Source organism: Gorilla gorilla, chromosome 3 (assembly GCF_029281585.2).
Source record: "Gorilla gorilla gorilla isolate KB3781 chromosome 3, NHGRI_mGorGor1-v2.1_pri, whole genome shotgun sequence".
NCBI classification, from domain to species: Eukaryota; Metazoa; Chordata; class Mammalia; order Primates; family Hominidae; genus Gorilla; species Gorilla gorilla.
The window spans coordinates 35,099,262-35,120,620 of NC_073227.2; the positions used below are offsets into that span (position 1 = coordinate 35,099,262).

The 21,359-nt window shown below is 35.4% G+C and overlaps 1 protein-coding gene across 7 annotated transcripts in view; it reads left to right on the plus strand.

Moving 5' to 3' along the window:
• Positions 1 to 21,359, plus strand: part of STIM2 (stromal interaction molecule 2) — a 161,180-nt gene that overhangs the window by 54,461 nt on the left and 85,360 nt on the right. For all 7 annotated transcript variants that reach the window (XM_063705228.1, XM_055385890.2, XM_031010393.3 and 4 more), the window contains one exon: positions 6,918 to 7,048. In XM_063705228.1, the coding sequence (XP_063561298.1) occupies positions 6,926 to 7,048 (123 nt within the window). In that variant the 5' untranslated portion in view covers positions 6,918 to 6,925. The remainder of the gene's footprint in view (positions 1 to 6,917; positions 7,049 to 21,359) is intronic.

The following is a 21,359-nucleotide window of genomic DNA, read 5'->3' on the forward strand; positions in this document are numbered from 1 at the left end:
AGATAGATGAAAATGTACCTTGTTTTACCTAGGATGACTTTTAGGCCTGAAATGCCAGTCATATTTGTCTGTTTTCTCAATATATTTAGTTCTCACTTCAGTATGATCTTTTCTTTCTGTCCCCACTATCATTTCTGTAGTTTATATTCTATTACTTCTTGCCTAGACTGTTGTGATAGGCATTCTTTGGTAGCAAACATATGCTGTAGATTAAAAATGAAACGGACACATTCACCTTTGATTGCTACTTCACCTGTCTTTTGCTGGTGTTTCTTCTTTCCATTGGGGAGTACTGTTGGTATAGCAGAGGACAGTTCTTTGTTGTGTGGGACTTGTCAGGCTTGTGCTTTGCAGTTAACTCAGTATTCTTGCCCTCCACAACACCCCCGCCATTGACCGCCAGTAGCAGCTGAGAGAGGGTGAGTGAGCAGGGAGGAGGCCTTACCACTCTCAGTTGAGAACTAGCCTGCTAGCCAGTCTGTGCTTATTGTGGGTTCCAGAGCTCATCTTATTTCCTGTTTATGTTTATTCTTGTTTCCCCTTTTTCTACTCCCAATTACCAAAATCCAGTTTCACTTTCATAAGGTCACTGAAAATGCAATTGCTTACATGTAAAAGTCAGGCAAAGTATGTATTAGATTTGGTAACATACAATAATAATTTACATATAAGATGTATAACAGTAGTAATTATATATAGTAATATAGTATTATACTATGTATAGTAACTATACATAGTAATATTGTATAGTAATCAATAAAACAGACTTTATTTTCGACTTCATGGAGTTTTCACTCTATCACGAGAGTATGAGAGCCTTAAGGACTGTCTTAAATATTTTAAAGTTCCCCTTGGTTATTTTTGTATGGTATGTTGCATATTTTGTTCAATAAGTATTTAAACAATACTATATGACAGTGAATAGAATTTATACTTTAGGCCTGGGGAATACTGAATAGTTTTAAGCAGAAGAGTAATGTTATTAGATTTCTACTAACTACTTAGGTTTAAATTCAGTGTTAAAAGGTGAGTTTTGTTAATTTCTCCATCCTGCTTTTCTAATCAGCCAAATTATTTCTTGAAAAGCTTTTTTCTTTCAAACATTTTGGAAATCCAATTAGGTAAGTAATTTAGTAAACAACTATATTTATATTGAAAGTCCTGTTAGATAAGTAATTTAGTAAACAAATATATTTTGAGCACTTACTGTGTGCCAGATACTGGTTTAGGCACTGGGCAAAGAGGAATGATCAAAACAAAGCCTGTGATCTCATGGTTGCATTATGGCGGGAGAGTTAGTAAGCAAACGAATCAACTCATATACTGCCCTGTGATAAAGCGTTGTGAAGAAAAATTAAACAAGTAGAAAGAGTGAAGGAGAAGGCTGTCTTACATAGGGAAATAAGACAGCCCCTGAGGAGGATCATTTAAGTTGGAATGAAAGGAGTTAACCAACCATGGATATATTTGGAAGAAAGAGCTTTGCCGATGGAGGAAACTGCAAGTTAGGGCTTTCAGTGAATAATTTATTAATGTTTTTTTCTCCTTTATTGTCACTTTAGGATAATCTGTAGATCCCTCCATGATCTGGCCTTCGCTTATACTTTTTCTGTTAATTATCTAATTAAGTGGGAATAATGCCTACTTTGTGGGCAAAGTGAAATGTGTAACACTTAATTTTTATATAAGTATATTTTATGCAATATAAATACAAGGATGCTCCATATTGATATTTATTATCACCCTTTTGTTATATAATAATCATTAGCTTATGTTCTTGCCTATACCTGTCTTCCTAGAGAACACTTGCTCATCTTTCAAGAATCAGTGTAAATGTCACTTTCTCTTTGAAGCCTTTCTTGCTGTGCATGTAGACATGACTATTCCCTTAGTTTTGTCACCATTGTTTATTTGTATATCTGTCATTGCATCTGCCATCTTTAACTTTATTTATTTGTTTTTACGTTTTGTGTACCCAGCTTCTAACCTAGACTCTGGCATTTAGATATTTGCTACATAAATGAATTGTATTTAGAAGTTAATTCATTTGGCTTCTAATATTTACATATACTTAAACCATTCAACAAATATGTCACTGTGGTAGATACTGAGAATAAAAAATTAATACAATGCATGTTCTCAATCAAGTTTAGGGTAAAGTTACGATACAATATAATATACTTAATAAAATGGTTTGTTCAAGGGGAGTGTGAATTAAAGTGGAGATAGATTATCTAAAGGAAAAGTAAGGCAGGAAGTATAGATACGTATTCTAGATTGTGAATATCATTCCACAAGTGTCTGATGATCTCCTTCCACGGGGCACATTTATGCTTCTTGGTGCAGTCAGCTCCTCAGCCAGGTCCTGGCAATATCTGTGATAGCGGTACTTAATTCTCTGATGCTGGTGACACTGACCCATTTATGTTCGTTATACTGACACTTGAGCATGGATTTGGAGTTGTGAATACTTAGAATCCCAGTTGTCATTTCTAGGAGTGTGATCTTAAGCAAGTTACTCATGAGTCTTACTTCCTCATCTGGAAAATAGAGATATTATCTGCCCCATACAGGGTTGCAGAGAATAAATTATGAAGATAAAATAGTATTGGTTTCTAGAATGTAGTGGATAATATTTCTTCCTTTTTTATTTTTTATTTATGTATATTTTTTGAGACAGAGTCTCACTCTGTTACCCAGGGTGGACTGCAGTGGCATGATCTTGACTGACTGCAACCTTCGCCTCCCAAGGTCAAGCGATTCTCGTGTCTCAGCCTCCCAGGTAGCTGGGACTACAGGAGCGTGCCACTATGCCCGGCTAATTTTGGTATTTTTCGTAGGGATAGGGTTTTGCCATTGTTGTCCAGGCTGGTCACGAACTCCTGACCTCAGGTGATCCGCCTGCCTCAGCTTCCCAAAGTGCTGGGATTACAGGCGTTGAGCCACTGTGCCCAGCCTGTAGTAGATATTTCTTGGTGGGTGAAATCATTTTAATTCATTTTACTTTATTTCTGTAGAACCATACTGAGCGTTTGGCTCTAATTACAGGAAAACAAGGTGGAATTTAATAATGGTGTTGATAGCTGACTTGGGTTAGGTCTCATTCTGTTGCAGCTGGTTCCTTTTCCCTCAGCGCAAAGTGCTGCTGTTAATCCAGAGTAAAGAATGCTTAGCATATAATACTCAAAAGCTGTATCACACTATGTTGCATTTAACACAAGGTGAGGGCACTGAGGGGAGGACATTTGTCTTAGCTGTTGCCTTGTGTGCCCAGCACCAAGCACAGAGCCTTACGTATTATAGGCACTGTTTATCATGTTTAAATTAGCGAGTGAATTCTGTTTAGATGAGGAGGATGTACTAGTATGGAGCACCTGATGTCCACTGGGGCATTTTGGGTAGCTAAAGAAAGTGTCTATAAAATATAAGCAAAGGAGAACAATATTGGTAGCAGTTGCCTTTGAAACCATTATAATTATAGGCACAGACCTTTTTTAGCAGATTGTATATTTTAAAATAAGTATAGGCCAGCTAATTTGAGTTAAAATGATCACATGTGCTGAATTAACTAGAAGGTAAACAACTAAAAATGAAAAGAGACATTAGAACAGGTAATAGAGTTCAGAATTCACAGCTATTCTAAATTAGATTTGTAAAAGCCTTGAGTCTTACTTTAAAGGAAATACAATTTCATGTGAAGAAATGGATCACTGTTGCCATAACTTCAACTCCTGTCTTTCCTCTGCCGCTCAAACTTGGCAAAACACCAAACCCTAGAGCAGTCTCATCATCTACCGTTTCTGTTCCTTGGAGGCATGGTCTGTTGAGTGCTGCCAGGCTGACTGTCAGCTGTGTCTCTCAGTCTTGTCACCATCCTATTCCACTGTCACCAGAGGGATCTGGTGAATTGCCATCATCCCATTCCATTGTCACCAGAGTTATCAGATTTTAAATGAATCTGATTGTGTTATTCCCCTCCTTGAAATCCATTAATAGCTTCTCAGTGTTTTTAGGATAAAAATCCAAATATCCTGGTATGAAAAACAGAGCTTTTAGAGATCTGGCCTTTTAGCAGTCTCTACCTGATCTTCTTTTTTCTGTATGTTGGTATCTTTGTACTACAGACATATTAAACCACTTGCATTTTTCTGAATGTTTTATGTTTTTTTTTCTATGTCACTGAATGTATGATGCTGCTTCTAGGCATGCTGTTCTCTCTTCTCAAGGTTATCAGCTACAGATGATTTAAAATTATTCAAGTTTACCTCTAGAAAACTTTTACCTAACATGATACATTGTAGGAGTCTACATGTCTTCCTTCTCACAAAACTGTGAGCTTTTTTGAGTATGGATACTCTCTTATCTCTTTAATTCCTAATGCCTGTCACTGCCTTGCACAGGATAGAAGCCTAGAAGTTTGTAATTTAGTTAATATATGAAGTAACAGAATTTATCAGAGGCTTAAAATATGTTCAGCTAAAATGGGTATTATGTGAGAAGTGGAGAAACATGGTCCCTGCCCTGTTCATAATCTTAGTTGTGTGGACAAAAATGACACATAAGGCAATTAAAGCTTAATCAAGTACAGCATTAAGTGAGGACTTAGGTAGAATGATTAGAAAATCAAGATAAAATCTAAAATTTCAAATCCCTTGACATTTCATATCTGCTTTTCACTTTCTCCTTAAATGTTTACCACTACTAACATGCCTATACCGTTTACTTATTTATCTTGTTAGGTTCATAGTCCCCAGTAAAATATAAGTTTTATGAGGATTTTTGTCTGTTTTGTTCACCATGGTATTTCTGGTGCCTGACATGTGGTAGGTGCTCATTAGATAGTTGTTGAGTGGATTGAATGGAGTGCAGAGAAGGAAGTGATCACTAGGAAATAGTGTTTATGAAAGACTTCATGGAGAAGTATTAACATCTTGAAGTAGACTTGAGAGAGAGTATTTTATTAGATTAGCTAGTGTTTATGAAATATACCTATTTAAATAAATAATTACCAATTTTATTTTCCTATGACTTTTTCAAGTCATGTTGCTCCTAATTTCTCTTAAAGCTTCCTGTGGTTATATGGTCCTCACTGTTGACTCCTCTTAGAGACTTTCACAACAAAACCTATTTAACCAGAGTGAGAGATGCTGGCCCTTTCCTTATATACCAGTTGCAATGAACACCTTCACTTTGTTTTTTAGCAGATTAAACTATGTGTAAAAAATAGGTCTGCTGGAGGCAACTACGTATTGTATACAGATCTTTACACTATATGTCGTTTTGGTACCTGAGCTCTTCTATTTTGCATCTTTTAAATAATTGCAAATAAATTCAAACTTACGGGCATATCAGGGTCTTGATTGTTCTGTGAATTAGGGATCATAATTGACCATTATGCCTCAAGTTCTTGGATTTTAGCAAATCTTGACTGGCGTTTCAAGTATTTGTATGTACACGTATTTATATATCACACAGAACTTATAATTGCATTTCCTACTTTTATAGTTTCCTTTCTTTTCTGATTACTTCCCTTCTAAGACTAAAGAAATTAAAATTAGATTTTGAATTAAAACTATTAAAAATGTTAAATCACCAAAATATTTTTTCAGCTGTAATTGGAACATGTTAGGTAATATCAGTTTGACTTTTTTTTTTTTTTTTAGAAAATAAAATTATCTGTGGGCCTCAAATATTGGCTTCTCTTCTCCCAGCTTTTTTTTCTCCTAAGCACAGAATTAGATATTCTTAGGCCCTTATAGCTGCAATAGATCTTAGTAAGTATCCCTACTTGCTTTATTTTAGGGATGAGGCAACTAAGACGCAAGGACAAGTGATTTGTCCACAATTAACTAATGACACCTACTTGATAGTAGGGCCAGATGATAGACTAACTATCGATGAGATAACTAAGCTGTGGCTAACCTCTGTCTTATGCTAACCACTTTCAACTTTAAGGCCATACTATTTCTGGAAATATATGTGGTTCTGATGGCATTTTAAAGAAATGTTATTGTAGTGACTTGGTAGAAGAGAAGTAAGTTCCTAGAATTCTGTCAGTCCACCAGTCAGCCAGACTGGGTGTAAGTGAAGCTGCGGCAGTACTTTCCCATTTTGGTATATAGGTTGTTAGCTAGTTATGTGCACAGGAAGTAATTTCCATCAGTCATTTTAAGCCATTGAAAAATGTTTCATGCTTTCTAACTTAGTTTTTGACAACCTGAATGTGGGGATTCACATATATTCCATAGGGAAAGGGTTGACCAGTAAATGTGTATTAAAGATAACATGAAGAACAAGATTTTAAAAAATCTGGTTAGTCTTTTTCTTTTGTTTGTTGTTGTCATAGTTGAACCTAAGAACTTATGTATTTTGAAAAAAGCTATATGGGTAGACTCTTGGATTATCTTAAATAGAAAAATGGAAACAAAAGGGTCATGTGACTATTTTACATTTCCTTTCCCTTTTTTTGGTGATATTTTCTAGGACTCATTTTGATTAAACTGGATTGTGCAAAAATAGCACTTTGTATTCTGTGCTTTTTTAGTGTTTTTTTTTTTAATGGAAGGAGATCATTTGTTTTTTTGGTAGGGGCAATGATTAGTAAATCATGATTAGTAAATATTCAGGTTGGATAACAAGAAATGGTTAAAGATGTAGAGATTTTAGATAACCTGAAGTTAGTACTGACATAACTCCTGGTTGTAGTTGCCTGATGTTAATTAAATTGAATTATTTATTTTTAGTCAGTTCATATATTGTACTTTTGATGTGAAGAATATTCTGTTAGACGTTTTAAAGTCTCTTAGTTTAACTTAGTCTGAAGTTTAATTCTGTTGGTTTTCTTTTAAATTATACTCTCTAACTATAGCCTTTGTTTTGGTATGGCAAGTTAGTAATTGCCCTTTGTTCTCTTTCAGATCCCTGCATGTCACTGAGTCCACCATGCTTTACAGAAGAAGACAGATTTAGTCTGGAAGCTCTTCAAACAATACATAAACAAATGGATGATGACAAAGATGGTGGAATTGAAGTAGAGGAAAGTGATGAAGTAGGTGGAAAAATGTTTTCCTTGCTATTGTCTTAGAACAGAATGACTGCATTTCTGTTTCTGGTCTTCAATTTTCTCTTTCCTCATGTGACTCATTGCCTTCATCTTCAACATCTTTAGTTTTTCTTTTTACATGTTAATTTTACCCTTTATAAACATTTACATGGTTTTTCTGTTTTTCCCCCCATTTGGATATAAGTCTTCCCAGTTTTATAAAAATTTTCCATCTCATGTTCGTGTATTTCTCAAACATGTATCCTATTCTGACTGTATTTTACCTATTGTTGCTTTACAAACCACTCCAAATGTAGTGGTTTAAAATGACAACAGTTTATTATTTCTCCTGATTCTGTGGGATCACTGGCCCCAGCTGCGCAGTTTTTCTGTACCCTTAGATGTGGGCCGAGGTCACTATGGAAGTTGCATTCTCTTGGGAGCTCTGTTGGGGCTGGAGTATCTAAGACAGCCTCTTATTCTGCATAATGTCTTTCTATGTTACCTCTCATCATTCAGGAGCCTAGCTGAAACTTTATTACAGCACGGCAGCTAGTGTTCCAAGAGGGTAAGTTCCCATGTGCAAGTGTTTGTCATGGCTCTGCTTGCCAATGGTTGCTAATTTATTGGCCAAGACAAGTCATTTGGCTAAGCTCAGAATCTGTGTGGAAGAAGATTCTACAAAGATATAGATAACCAGGAAATGTGATTCATTGGAGACCACCAGCATGGTAATTTACTGTACCTACTGTCTTTAGTTTTTAAGCATTCCCATTTACCCTACCGGTCTGGTTTCTGTCTTAGTTTCTCCCTAAAAGTTGGCTTCTTTGAGTGTTGTCTCATTCTAACCAAATCCCCTGGTCATTTTTCAGGCCTCTTCAGTCCCTTTGTTGGATTTGTCACTGTTGAATTGCTTCTCTTTCAGATTATATTATAGTAAATTACATTATTTTCTACATTATTATCTCGTGATGTAACAGTGACAGTGTCTAGTAACATTGTTATCTAACGGAGACATTCTCTGAAGATCACTTCTTGGCTTGCTATACAAAACGTTTATTTGAGAATGCCCATCTGTTTTCAGATTGCCCCGATTCCTCTATCTCTAGGCCAGTCCAGATCCCTGACCTTTTGCTTTCTGCCTGATGTTTTTAGAGGGCTCTTACTGTTGCTTTAAATTTAGTATGTGTAAAACAAAATCTCAGTTTTTCTATTTTAAATCTCTTGTTGTTCAGTTGCACCTCTGGACCTATTTCTCGATTCTTCTTCTAAAGTAGATGTTGGCAGACTTTTTCTGCAAAGGGCCAAGATACGGGTTGAAATGTGTTCTCTAAAAACATATTGAAGTCCTAAACCCCAGCACCTCAGAATGTGACCTTATTTAGAAATAGGGTCATTGCGGTTGTAGTTAAGATAAAGTCATACTGGAGTTGGGTGGGCCTGTAATTCAATATGACTAGTGTTCTGCTAAGAGAGGAGAACACCATGTGGAGTCACAGAACAGGAGAGAAGATGACTCTGTGACAGTGGAGGCAGAGATTAGTTTTATATAACTGCAAATCAAGGAATGCTAAGGATTGCTGCCGACACCAGAAGCTAAGAGAAAGGCATGGAAAGATTCTCCCCTAGAGCCTTTGAGAGAGCATGATTCTGTGGACACACTGATTTTGAACTTCTTTCTAGCCTTCAGATCTGTAAGAGAATAAATTTCTATCGTGGTAAGCCATGGTACTTTATTATGGCAGTACTATAATGAATGGAAATGAATACAGGCCAGTTGGCAAATTATTTAGCTTTAGTGGGCCATGCAGTTGCTGTTGTAACTATTCAACTCCGCTACTATATTGTGAAGCGGCCATAGACAGTACAAGAACTAACGGGCATGGCTGTTTTCCAATAAAACTTTATTTGCAAAAACAAGCAGCCAGCCATATTTGGCCTGCATGCTGTAGTTTGCCAACCCCTGCTGTAAATTAAGCTCCTGTGTTCTTAAAATATGTTCCTTTTTCTTCCTTTCCCCACTACCTTTTATACATTCTAGTTATTTGCTTGTTCTGTTCTAATCTAGGTATTTATAATCTTGTGTCTAGATTACTGTCTCTAAGTTTTTCCTTTCTAATCCATCATGATTATCACTTTGAGAGTGTGATAGCTAAGAGACTTAGTGATTTCTAATTGCTTATTAGGTCAGATATTAAATCTTCAGTCTTATAATGTCTCTGCATCAGTTGATTTCTGCTATTTATCATTCATAAAAATCATTCGATTAGAGCTCAGTCAGTACCAGCGATACCAAAATCATTACTTTCGATTCAAAGTAGATCAATTTATTTATTTCTAGAACCACCGACTATGTGATAATTCTATCTTACATAGCTTCCAACTTAAAAAGTATTTGAACTATATATTCTGTTGGTCATAAGGAAGAGTGAGGTAAAACTGATGGATTATTAAGAGTTTTATTGTTATTGGAAAACAACGTAAACTAGTTGTCATTTATTGTGGGCCGTTTTATTAAAATGAGTGGATAATTCATTCTCTCAACATCATTATCATTACTCCTTTTCTCTCTTTGTATTATATTTTTATATTTATATTTTTATAAAATAGAGGTAATTTATAGAGGTAATTTATTCTCTAAACCAAAGAGATTTTCTAAAATTATTATTGTACATTTTCTTAGTCATTTACAATATGACAGGATTAGCTTTGTCAAACAAATTCCATGTCAACTCTGAGAGTATACAGTGTTAAGTAGATGAATGCTCTGTGCAGTTTTAGATTTTAACCCAAAAACTGAGCTTCTGCAGTTTCAATGACTTGCTAAAATGGCTCACAGAACTCAGGAAAACACTTTACTGGTTTATTTTAAAGTATACAACTTAGGAACATCCAAATAGAAGAAATGCATAGGGCAAGGTATGGGGGCGGTGTGCTCAGAGCTTCCATGTCTTCTTCATTCCAGCCTCCCAGCACCTTGATATGCCCACCAGCCTGGAAGCTCTTTGAATCTTGAACCTTGTAACAGAGTTTTTGTAGAGCTCAGTTTTCCTGGAGGTCAGTGGGTGGGACTTAAAGTTACAACCCTCTAATTACTTGGTCTTTCTAGTAACCAGCTTTATCCTGAAACTATTTAGGGCCCTATCCTAAATCACTTTGTTAGCATAAACTCAGGTTGGCGGATGGGGGCAATAGTGAATAACAAAAGACTCACCTATCAGGAAATTTCTAGGGTTTTAGGATCTCTGTGCCTGGAACCTAGGACAAAGACCAAATATATTTCTCATTATATATATTATATATTAACATATTATTAATATAATAAAATATATAAATATAATGTAATTATAAAATCTATTAAAAATATGTAATTATATAAATTATATATTAATATATAATTATATAAATTATATATTAATATATAATATAAATATATATTAATATATTTCTTAGTCTGGTGCTGCTATAGCAGGGTACTATAGACTGGGTAATCTGTAATGAACAGAAATTTATTGACTCACAGTTGTGGAAGTTGGGAAGTCCAACATCAAGGTGCTGGCAGGTTTGGTGATTCTGATTTCAAGATGGCTCCTTGAATGCTGCGTTGCCTGGAGGGAGGACTGTTTTCTTTTTATGGGGTGGAAGTAGAAGGCCCAAGAGGCAAAAGGTGTGTAACTTGCCCTTTTATAAGGGCATTAATTCCTCTCCTGAGGGTTGGGCCCTTATGGTCCTATTACCTCCCAGAACCTCCCTGTTACCTCTTACTTCCTAACACTGCCACAATGGCAAATTTCAATATGAGTTTTGGAGGGGACAAACATTCAAATCATAGCACACCACAATTACAAAAATATTTAAATATGAAAAATAGCAGAAATCCACATTTCCTGAATCATTAAAAATACCTTCAAAGGAAAGAGCAGTTAAAATTGTGCATGATATATACACAGAGAAAGTATCAAGGAAGCTTTTGCAGATATTTGACAGCCTATTTGTAATTGATTGCATTATAATTCTTAGAAGTACAAGTTATTTTAATCTTTTTTTACCTCATCAGATATACTTTTTTAATTTTTAATTTTTTTTACTTTTATAGAGATGAGAGTCTCGCTGTGTGGCTCAGGCTGGTTTCAAAAGCCTGGTCTCAAGCAATATTCCTGCCTCGGCTTCCCAAAGTGCTTGGATGACAGGCATGCACCAGCCTTTATCAGATATTAAATGCACATGTGCAAAGTGTTATTACCACTCTGCAAAACAAATTAAGCATACATGGCTGTGTAATTTATATTTCAGTGGAAATCTTATTGAGTCTTTTAAATTTCAGTGGAATTTTAGGCATGTTGTAATAAAAGTTAGAACTAAATAAAACTTAGGCTTAAAAAGTAGAGCTCAGAATTCTTTGATATGAGAGGTGAATTTTAATATTTAAAAACAGAAGATGATATCTTTCTGTATTTCTCTTACTATTTAAATGCAAACACAACATGCCTTTATATTTTACTATTACCTAAAAGAATGTAGAAATCCACTGTCCAGTGTGGTAGCCACTAGCCATATTTGGCTATTGAGCATTTGAAGTTGAGGTGTGCTATAAAGTATAAAACACGTGAAATTTTGAAGGCTTATATGAGAAGAATAATATTAAATATCTAATTTGAAAATATTGATTACCTGTTGGAGATATTTTAGACATATTGGGTTACATGAAATATAATATTAAAATTTACTTCCTTTGTTTTTACTCAGTGTAACTTCTAGAAAACAAAATTATGTATGTAGCTCACATTTTATTTCTATTAGACAGCACTGATCTAGACTCTGTGTGATGTGTTTGTATGCTTTAAAGGATGAATTATTAATTCTGCAGTTCTTGTACTATAGTCCTTCAGTTCAGTATAGGTGCATTTTGATTTGTATTTCTTGTTAAGGTGTCTTTTTGAAAGAAATAAGCAATAATTATTTTATGGACCTTTACTGGCCTTCACTAGGAGACTTTATACGTTTAATAGGAAACCTTAGCCCAAATTTTAAAGTACTTAATTTCTTGTGATTTTAGCCCAAATTTTAAAGTACTTAATTTCTTGTGATTTTTGTTTTGTTTTGAAATGTTGCTTTTCTAAAAAAAATTCAGAAAAGTATTTAGCATTTGAAAATTCTGTTTAAAAACTTATTTTTTTTTCTCTTTAGTATCCTCTGTTTTGTATTTGGTCATATGAAAAATTCTTTATTTTTATAATTTATTTAATATTGAGCTAATATCTGATGGCCTATTTTATACCAGATACTCAAATAGTTGCTTGGAATAGATTAGGAACAAGATAGACAAAATCTGTGCCTTTAAGTGAACATTCAGGTAGGGCTTGTGGGAAGGAGACTAAACAAAATAAGTAAGCAGGGGCAGGGGGATCATTATCAGTTAGAGATGATGGGGGCTGTAATGTTCTATAGGGTGGCAGGCAAAGTGAGGGTAACACTTAAAGCGTATCATGTGTACAGTACTTGGACAAATAAGAGAATAAATGTCTGATAACTTTCCAGGGCTATGTTAAAACTGAATTTGGAGTACTTGGGGTGCTTCAGATCAGGAATAGGATATAAAGCTTTTGCTGTCTAGGTCATCGTCTTCTGGACCAACATAAAAAAGGTTAGATGTCAATGTGTGCAGAATCTGTGACCTGTTAAGATTGAATTGTTGATTGCATTCAAGGCTGCACGGTCTGTCAATTTTAGTGAAATTTTGGAAAGTGTAGGTATTTGGTCAACAAATAATTTAAATAAGAGAAATTAATGGTTTTGTTGCCCTGAGCACAGCAGTGGAGTTCACATTGTTATTGCTCATTTTGTGACTGAAAAGTTTTATCATAGATTCTAGTGTATATGAATTTTGTTTTCTGTTCTTACCTTTCCCTCTTTTTCTTTGAATGAACATTTTTTTCATTCCTTTCCTTGTTCTAGTTTTTCTTTGTTTTTATTTATTCTTTTTCATTTTACCACCTGGAATAGGTAGTTTTAGAGGTTTTTTTCTTATCAGTTTGTTTGATATACATATATAAAACAAAATCAACTTTAAGACCTACTTATCCGAAAAGTCCATTGTACCTAGTATTTCAGTATTCCTTATGTTACATATGCTGCCTTCACAATACATTCTTTGCCATAATTTTTATACCTGTTGGAAAGCTTAGTTAACAACACAGATGTGTCTGTGGAGAGTCACTTAAGAAAATAGGCAAAATTAGGATTAGACAAAAAAGGCAATGCATTTTAAAATTGAACAGTGTGTTTTGAATTATGTGGGGTATTGTGTCCAAAAGATTAAATACATATATTTTTTGCTGAAGTTTTCTAAGGTTAACTTTTAACTTATGTATTAGTTTATTGCTGTGTAACAAATGACCCCAAAACTTAGTGGCTTAAAGCAACACACATTTCTCATTTCATGGTTTCTGTGGGTCAGAAATCTTAGTGCAGCTTAGGTAGGTCTTCTGGCTCTGGGTCTTTCACAGGGCTGCAATTAAGATATCAGCTGGGGTTGTGTCATCTCAAGGCCTGATTAGGGGAGGATCCACTTAAAAACCTACTCATATAGCTGTTAGTCTCACAGGTCCTCAATGGCTGTTGGAGATACCAGTTTTCTGCCATATAAGTCTCTCTGTAGGCAGTTTATAACATGACAATGGGGTTCCCTCAGCCCACTGTTTCACTCTCTCAGAGTGAGAGGGAGCTCTGAGAGAAAGAGAAGGGGCAGTAATGTGGACATCATAATCTTTTTGTGACTAATGCTGGAAGTGACGTCCCATCACTTTTGCTGTATTCTACTCATGGGAAGTGAGTTACTAGGTCCAGCCAACCATCACGGGGAGACAAATACAAGGATGTGGGAATCATTGGGAGCCATTTCAGAGACTGCTTACCACAGTTTATTTTGATAATTTACTAACTAGAAATATTTGATGGGAGATTCTCAAGCCATAGAAATATAGAGTATAAAAGCAGTAAAGTTATAAAATTTCCTTTAAAAGGCTTTGTTTTGGAAATGTCCCACAATAAAACCCATTGTGTTCATCTTTGTAATAGGATATGTGTAGAATTTTAAAGCCTGATTAAAAGTTATCTATTGAGTAGAGCTTTGCAGTGAATGGTGACTCTAATTACATGCACAAATGTACCAGTGTAATTTGTTTGACTGAAGGATCACTTGACATTCTTCTGAAAGAACAAGCAGGGCAAAGGGAAGGGAAGGGCATAGGTGCTAGAGAAGTCTTGCTGTCTGTTAACTTAGAGTTACTGAGGTACTTTCCTGTATACTGAAATTTTCATAATTTCATGATTTGTTTAGTTAATATAACGATACCATAAAAATAGAGACTTTAATTCTTTCTGGAAAATAATGGCAATCAGCACACAATTAAAGTAGCAGAGAATGTTAGTAAGTGTTTTATGGGAAAATGGATTACGTGGTCAAAATTGGGAAATGCTGGATTAGTTTTGTAGGACTTCTTAAACTTAAATTTATAGATTTATATACTAAGATAACATTTATTGAGCATTTACTATTTGTTCCATCGTATAAGCACTTTTGTATGTACTATGGTATGGACTCCTTATAACAACTCTATTAGCTAAGAATCTACTCTTATTATCTTATATGCAGATGAGGAAACAGTTTGGTGGATTAGGCAATATGCCTATAGTTACAAGCTTGTAAATGATAGAGTTGAGGTTTTGAAGCCAGGCCAACTCCAGAACCCATGTTCTTGATTTCTAGTGTTTCTTGTTTGTCTGTGTTAATGTAGATTATTAATCTTCAAAGGATGGTGAATCTTAATGTCTGTTTGACAAGGAACTTTTGTAATACAAACTGTCTCTTAAGTTTGGCATAATGTAAGTGGTCAGTCGGTTTTTGTTTGAGTTTTTTTTCCTGAAAATTGATAATTGCTACCAAAATAACACCACACAGATTTTTCAGTGACTTTAACATAACTCGTTAGTACTGACACTAAACTTACTTTAGCATCTGATCAAAGATAAAGTCATTTTAGCAATTGATAAATTGAACATCGTTTGCTAAATTTGATGCTTTTGTTTTGCATTTATTAAATTTTTCATGGTAGTATATCTTGGCTATAAATGTCTAAATAGTACTTAATAAGCATCTAATAAATGTTTGTTTAACGAATGAATATTGGAAAATCAAACTTTTGGAATGGCCTGGGCCTGTAAGTGACCATGGAGAGCCCATGGTGATCATGGGTTAGGAGCACTCTCTGGAGCTAAGCAGCAGCAGCAACTGCTTAGTACTTGTCAACAACAGAAAAATAATTAAGAGCTGAAGAAACTAACTTCAGTTCAGCAGTCTTTTATTGAGCACCTATTGTCTGCCAGACAGTGTGCTAGATGTTGGCTTTGCAAAGATAAACAAAGGCATCTGGTCATTTCATGGAAAAAACACATAACGACTTGTCCTGAAAGAACTGAGAAGTAATAAAGAATCAATGTGTACATAAGAGACTAGAAGTGAGAAAAGACATGAGAAAGCAGCAGATTAATGCTGGTATGATCTGTGGATATCAAGAAAGTAAGGCAACAGTGGAAAACATAAAAGAGCTTGTGGGAGAGTGAATCTGAGGTAAGAGGTCTCTGTACCCCGGATATATTAGCACTTAATGCAGAGGGCACGCAAGTCATAGGCCAGCACTTCTAGTCTGCAGAACTGCTATTGAGAGCTCAAAAAAAAAAAAAAAAAGTTTGTCTGGAATTCTTCATCTGTTCTTATGAAAACATTTTATCTTACTTAAAGGTAAATATTAAGTGGAAGTTGGAAAGTTAACAGAAAAGTTATTATATGTTGAAGAAAATTACGGATTTTTAGATATAGAAGTGAGTCTTCTGCTGAACAGATTTACAAGTTGAGGAAAAGGTGAAAGATACCTAGTAGATTTGATGCAAATGTGGAGAAACCTGTGGTTCAAATACAGTCCTTCAAATGGCATTGTTGAATCAATTAGCATTTCTGATAGCAGCAAAAAGGAAAATGACTTTCTATAGGTCAAAAGTGGCTCTACTGTCTTATTTTTCCAAACTGTTTTTATATTATCATCCTCATATTTTTCCAGACTGTTTTTTATCATATGCTTCGGGTTTTGCAGAGGGTGGTAGCACACACTTGTAATCTCAGCCAACTCAGGAGGCTAAGGTAGGAAGATCACTTGAGCTAAGGAGTTGGAGACTAGCCTGGGCAGTATAACGAGACCTGATCTCAAAAAAAAAAAAAAAAAAAAAAAAAAAAAACAAGGAAAAAAAGGTTTTTGAGTATGTGCTTCCTGATATAATTTTAAAATAAATAGCTGTATATAAGTAGTGTGTATAGATACATATATAACATATATAAACACATTCAAACTATTGTACTAATGTTACATGTTTTTAAAATACCTGCAAAAATACGGCTGGGTGCATTGGCTCACGCCTGTAATCCCAGCACTTTGGGAGGCTGAGGGGAGAGGATCACTTGAAGTCAGGCATTTGAGACCACACTGGCCAACTTGCTGAAACCTCATCTCTACTAAAAATACAAAAATTAGCCGGGCATGGTGGCACGCGCCTGTAATCCCAGCTACTTGGGAGGCTGAGGCAGAAGAATCACTTGAACCCAGGAGGTGGAGTTTGCAGTGAGCCGAGATCGCGCCCCTGCCCTCTGGCCTGGGCAAAAGAGCGAGACTATCTCAAAAAAAGAAAAAAAAATACCCACAAAAATATAAATTAAAAAAATGAGATAAAATTAAATGTAAATGTAAATTCTAATATTTTCTCAAAATTTCAAGTGGATTAGATTATACATCCTTTTTGGGTGTCGGCAACCCAAATTTGGAGACCACTGTGCTAATGAATTGTAAAGCAATGTCATATTATAAGTCACACAGATTTCATTCCATTTTCATAAGAACAGACAATTGTGAGAATTTCTCAAGAAAGCAAGTTCTAGAGACACTTGCTAATGTTAATATTTATTCTTCTCTAATTTTCATGGTCACTGTTTGCAGGTTTCTTCATCATATAGCACATTAGTTGCTGACCTTTTAATGATGTCCACTGTGCATTTTATGATTAAAATTAGTTCTGATACTTGTGATACCTGTAAGAAGTGGTAATATAAGAATAGAACAAGGCTAGGCGTGGTGGCTCATGCCTGCAGTCCCAGCACTTTGGGAGGCCGAGGTGGGTGGATCTCCTGAGGTCAGGAGTTTGAGACCAGCCTGACCAACATGGAGAAACCCTGTCTCTACACAAAATACAAAATTAGATGGGCATATTGGCACATGCCTGCAATCCCAGGTACTCAGGAGGCTGAGGCAGGAGAATCACTTGAACCCGGGAGGTGGAGGTTGTAGTGAGCCGAGATCGCGCCATTGCACTACAGCCTGGGCAATAAGAGCGAAACTCCGTCTCAAAAAAAAAAAAAAAGAACAAAGTTCACTTATTTATACTAGTTTAGGGAAAAAAAGCAGAGAATGAGTGAGGCAGAAAGTGTAGATATCATTTTGATAAGGGAAGACATGATTAAACTTTTTTTAAATATCTTTTCCTATAAATTTGCCACTATGTCTTTATATTTTAGCTGCAAATTCTATTTTAAAATTTAATTTATATCTGGATTGTGGATGTCTGTTGATCTGAAGAGACCCAGGAAGTAATGATTTTGGACGCCATTGATTAGGAATCTGGAAGAAAGATTCTTATGTAGGTGGAAGTCATCTTATAGGGTATGTGTAAGGTATTTTGGTCTTCAGCAACTCACCAAAGCATGCTGAGCATTACATACTTGTTTGTCAGTTTGGCTACCTCTTCTTTGTTTACATATATGTAACTATAGTTTAAATTATTCAAAATGAGATAGGCACTCTATACATCGTTTAGAAGCAAGATATTAAATAGAAAAAGGTTAGGGCCACCCTAATACTTCTCATTTAGCTTACAGAGTGAGAAAGGAGGGAAAGAAGTAGATGAAAATGGAGTTGGTGTAGTTCCAAGAAATTGCTCTAAGGAGTAAATAAATTGATGCTCCCTTGACAAGCAGTATTAACATGAAAACTTGTTAGAAATGCAAATTCTTGAGCCCCACCCCAACCCTACTGAATCAGCAGCTTGGGGATGGGACCTAGCAATCCGTTTTAACAAATCCTCTGGGTGATTCTGATGAAGTTTGAGAACCACTAGACTTTCAGGACTCTGATAGTAGCCAGAAGCTCTTTATCTTGACCTTTTATGAGTAGACAGTATAGTTACAAATCTTACTTTTTTTATGATTAGGTCTTTGAAAATATGGTTCATGACTTACTCTTTGTACCTTGATAAATCTTATAGTTTTGCATTATATTTTTACAGTTTTTTAAATCTCAGGCACAATATTTATAAATATAAATACTACTGTGATGCTCTTGCAAGATACCTTGTTTTCTGCTCCTGTATTTTGTGACTTTACTTTTGCCAAGTTCAACCTTAAAAATTTCTTTGTATGTTTTATAGGAAGTCATTGACATTCAATTACTATAAAGCAGGGTTGTATTTGTCTTTTTTATGTGGGGGAGGATCTTTTGCTTTTTAAAGTAAGATGGTTCTGTAACCCAGATGGTTAAGAATCATTGTGCAAGTAATTGAGACAGATTTTAAGAAAACATCTGATGATTTTATATTATACTTAGAATATTTCTTACTTAAATTGTGAAACTTCTACCTGGTCCCAGCATTTATTTAGTTTAGTACTTATGTCCTTATGTCCTGACAATTATAGTAACCTATTTACTGGATTTTCTTCTCTGTCTCTTGCTTTTCCAGTTCATTTACCAACTGCTGTTGAGTTATCTTTTTGTTTATGACATTTGATAAGAGCTGATCCTCACAGAGCATTTGTGGTCATGTATCTGCTTGTCCCTCAAAGCAACCACAATAGAAAACAGCTTTCTCTTATTCTACTGTTTCTTATCATCCAGACTATCTAATCTCTATGCTTGAGTTCTGATTTATTATTGGGGGTTCCCTCTTGTTGAGGCTGTCTTAGTCATAGGCCATTTGAGAAATACCATTGGTTGTATATAGTTCAGTTATATACAGATTGAATAGGATTTTGTGAACTAGGAAGTTAAACACCATAACATAGTTTCTGTGGAAAGATATGCTTCACTTAGTGGATACATACTCTTAAATGCAACCTACTTATAAACTGAGAATAACTGACTGTAGTATGAGATCTGTGTATGAAGAACCAAAAACTTCTGAAATCATTTCATAGTATGGAGCATCGAAACATTCAACCCAGTGCCTTTTGCCTTTTTTGTTTGAGACAGCATGTCGCTCTGTCACCCAGGCTGGAGTGCAGTGGCGTGAACATGACTCACCACAGCCTTGACCTCCTGGGCTCCAGGCATCCTCCCACCTCAGCCTTCCAAGTAGCTGGGATACAGTCATGAGCCACCATGCCTGGCTAATTTTTGTATTTTTTGTAGAGATGGGGTTCCAGCGTGTTGCCAGGCTGGTCTGGAACTTCTGGGCTCAAGCGATTCACCTGCCTCAACCTCTCAAAGTGTTAGAATTACAGGCATGAGCCACTGTGCCTGGTGCCTTTTGCTTTTTTCTGGGAGTTGCCACAACCCCTGCTTCAACTAATGACTCTTTTAGCCCCTTTCCCAAATTATTTTTGCTTTCATTAGTCAGACCATATGGTAATTATGTATTTTTTATTAAAAATTATTTCTCATTTCTGTTTCATTAATTTTTAGTTTACCGCAACAAGAATTTCCTATTAAACATTGTTACAGACTGGAAGGGGGCAGAGCAGTGGGAGTAGGGTTGTGAATTAGGACAGGACAGTGTGTCTGCACTTCCCTTTTTCAGTTCCAGCCTGATGGTACTGCCAGTCCTGCCATCTCCCCACTCCTTCCCTCAGCCTTTTCAGCATCACAGCACGGCATTGCATTGATCTAATATACTTTTTTGCGAGTTTAGGACACTTCACATAGTATCTCACCTTAAAGATGTTTTGATGAGTACAGACCTATTTATTCCCATTTCACAAATGAATTGAATTGTGCCTTTACTGTAACATTAACATTATTAGCCTTGTATTATTGTTATTATAGATAGGATGGCCATATAATTTATTATCCCAACTGGCATTTTTTCTGAGTGAAAGAGAGTGTTATTAATAATTACATCCAGACAAAGGGTGTAAACGAGGACTGTCCTAAGCAAATGGGCCATATAATCACCTTCGCCATATGGCTTATCAGCCTGCTTCAGTTGTACTTACCTTTATCTTTGTCTTGCTCCCTCACTAAGCTGTTATTAAATTGATCTAAGTTTTGTGCCAAGATTTCTGCTACTGCTAAACCCTGGCTGTACCTCAGTTTGGTTTATCAGTCTGAGTCTTTTTGTATTGTATAGCTTGTTTTCTACTAACATGACGGAAACACTCAGCAACTTTCCATTCCTTTTTCTTTTTTGCAGATAAGTGATTTTTTGTCTTTTTTTCTCTAGAAATAAATTTAAATATCTTAATAATTTAAATAGCTTAAATTTAAATAGCTTTTAAAATTTTTAAATAAATTTTAAAAGAAAAATAGCTTTTTCTTATATTAAAATAATGTTGACTCTTTCATTGACTTTTAGAATTTTTTTTTCAGTAGCACATTTCTTGGTTTTCCCAAATTTTCTTTTTTTTTTTTTAAAACAAAAAAATGTCCCCAGCTTTATTGAGGTATATTTAACAAATAAAGATTGTGTATGTAAGGTATATGATATGGTGATTTGATATCTTTATACATTGTGAAATGATTATTATCGCAGTCTTATCACCTCACATGTCAAAGGGTACAAACTTTCAGTTATAAGATGAAAAACTCTGGGGATCTAATGTGTAGCTAGTTACTATAGTTAATAATACTGTATCATATATTTGAACTTTGCTAGGAGAGTAGATCTTTTGTGTTTTTACCACAAAAACAAAGGTAACCAAGTTTTCATATATGAAGAATTTTATATAATAGTCTTAAGTTTTCCTATGAACCTATCCAGCATTTAGCCTGCAGGAAGTTCTCCAAGCACTGACTGCTGCAGTCACTGATCACATAGTCTCAGGAGAGAGTTCTGCTCTAGAAAGCTGTTTGGATTGTCGTAAGGTAAAGTGCTAAGCTATATCAGGGAGGTGTAAGGTAAATAGTTCTTATCCTCAGATAACCTCACATTTAATGCTGTCTCACGTTATCTTCAGCAGTACTTTTTTGAGATGGACAGAAGTGTTCTTTCTTATAGATAAGGAGAC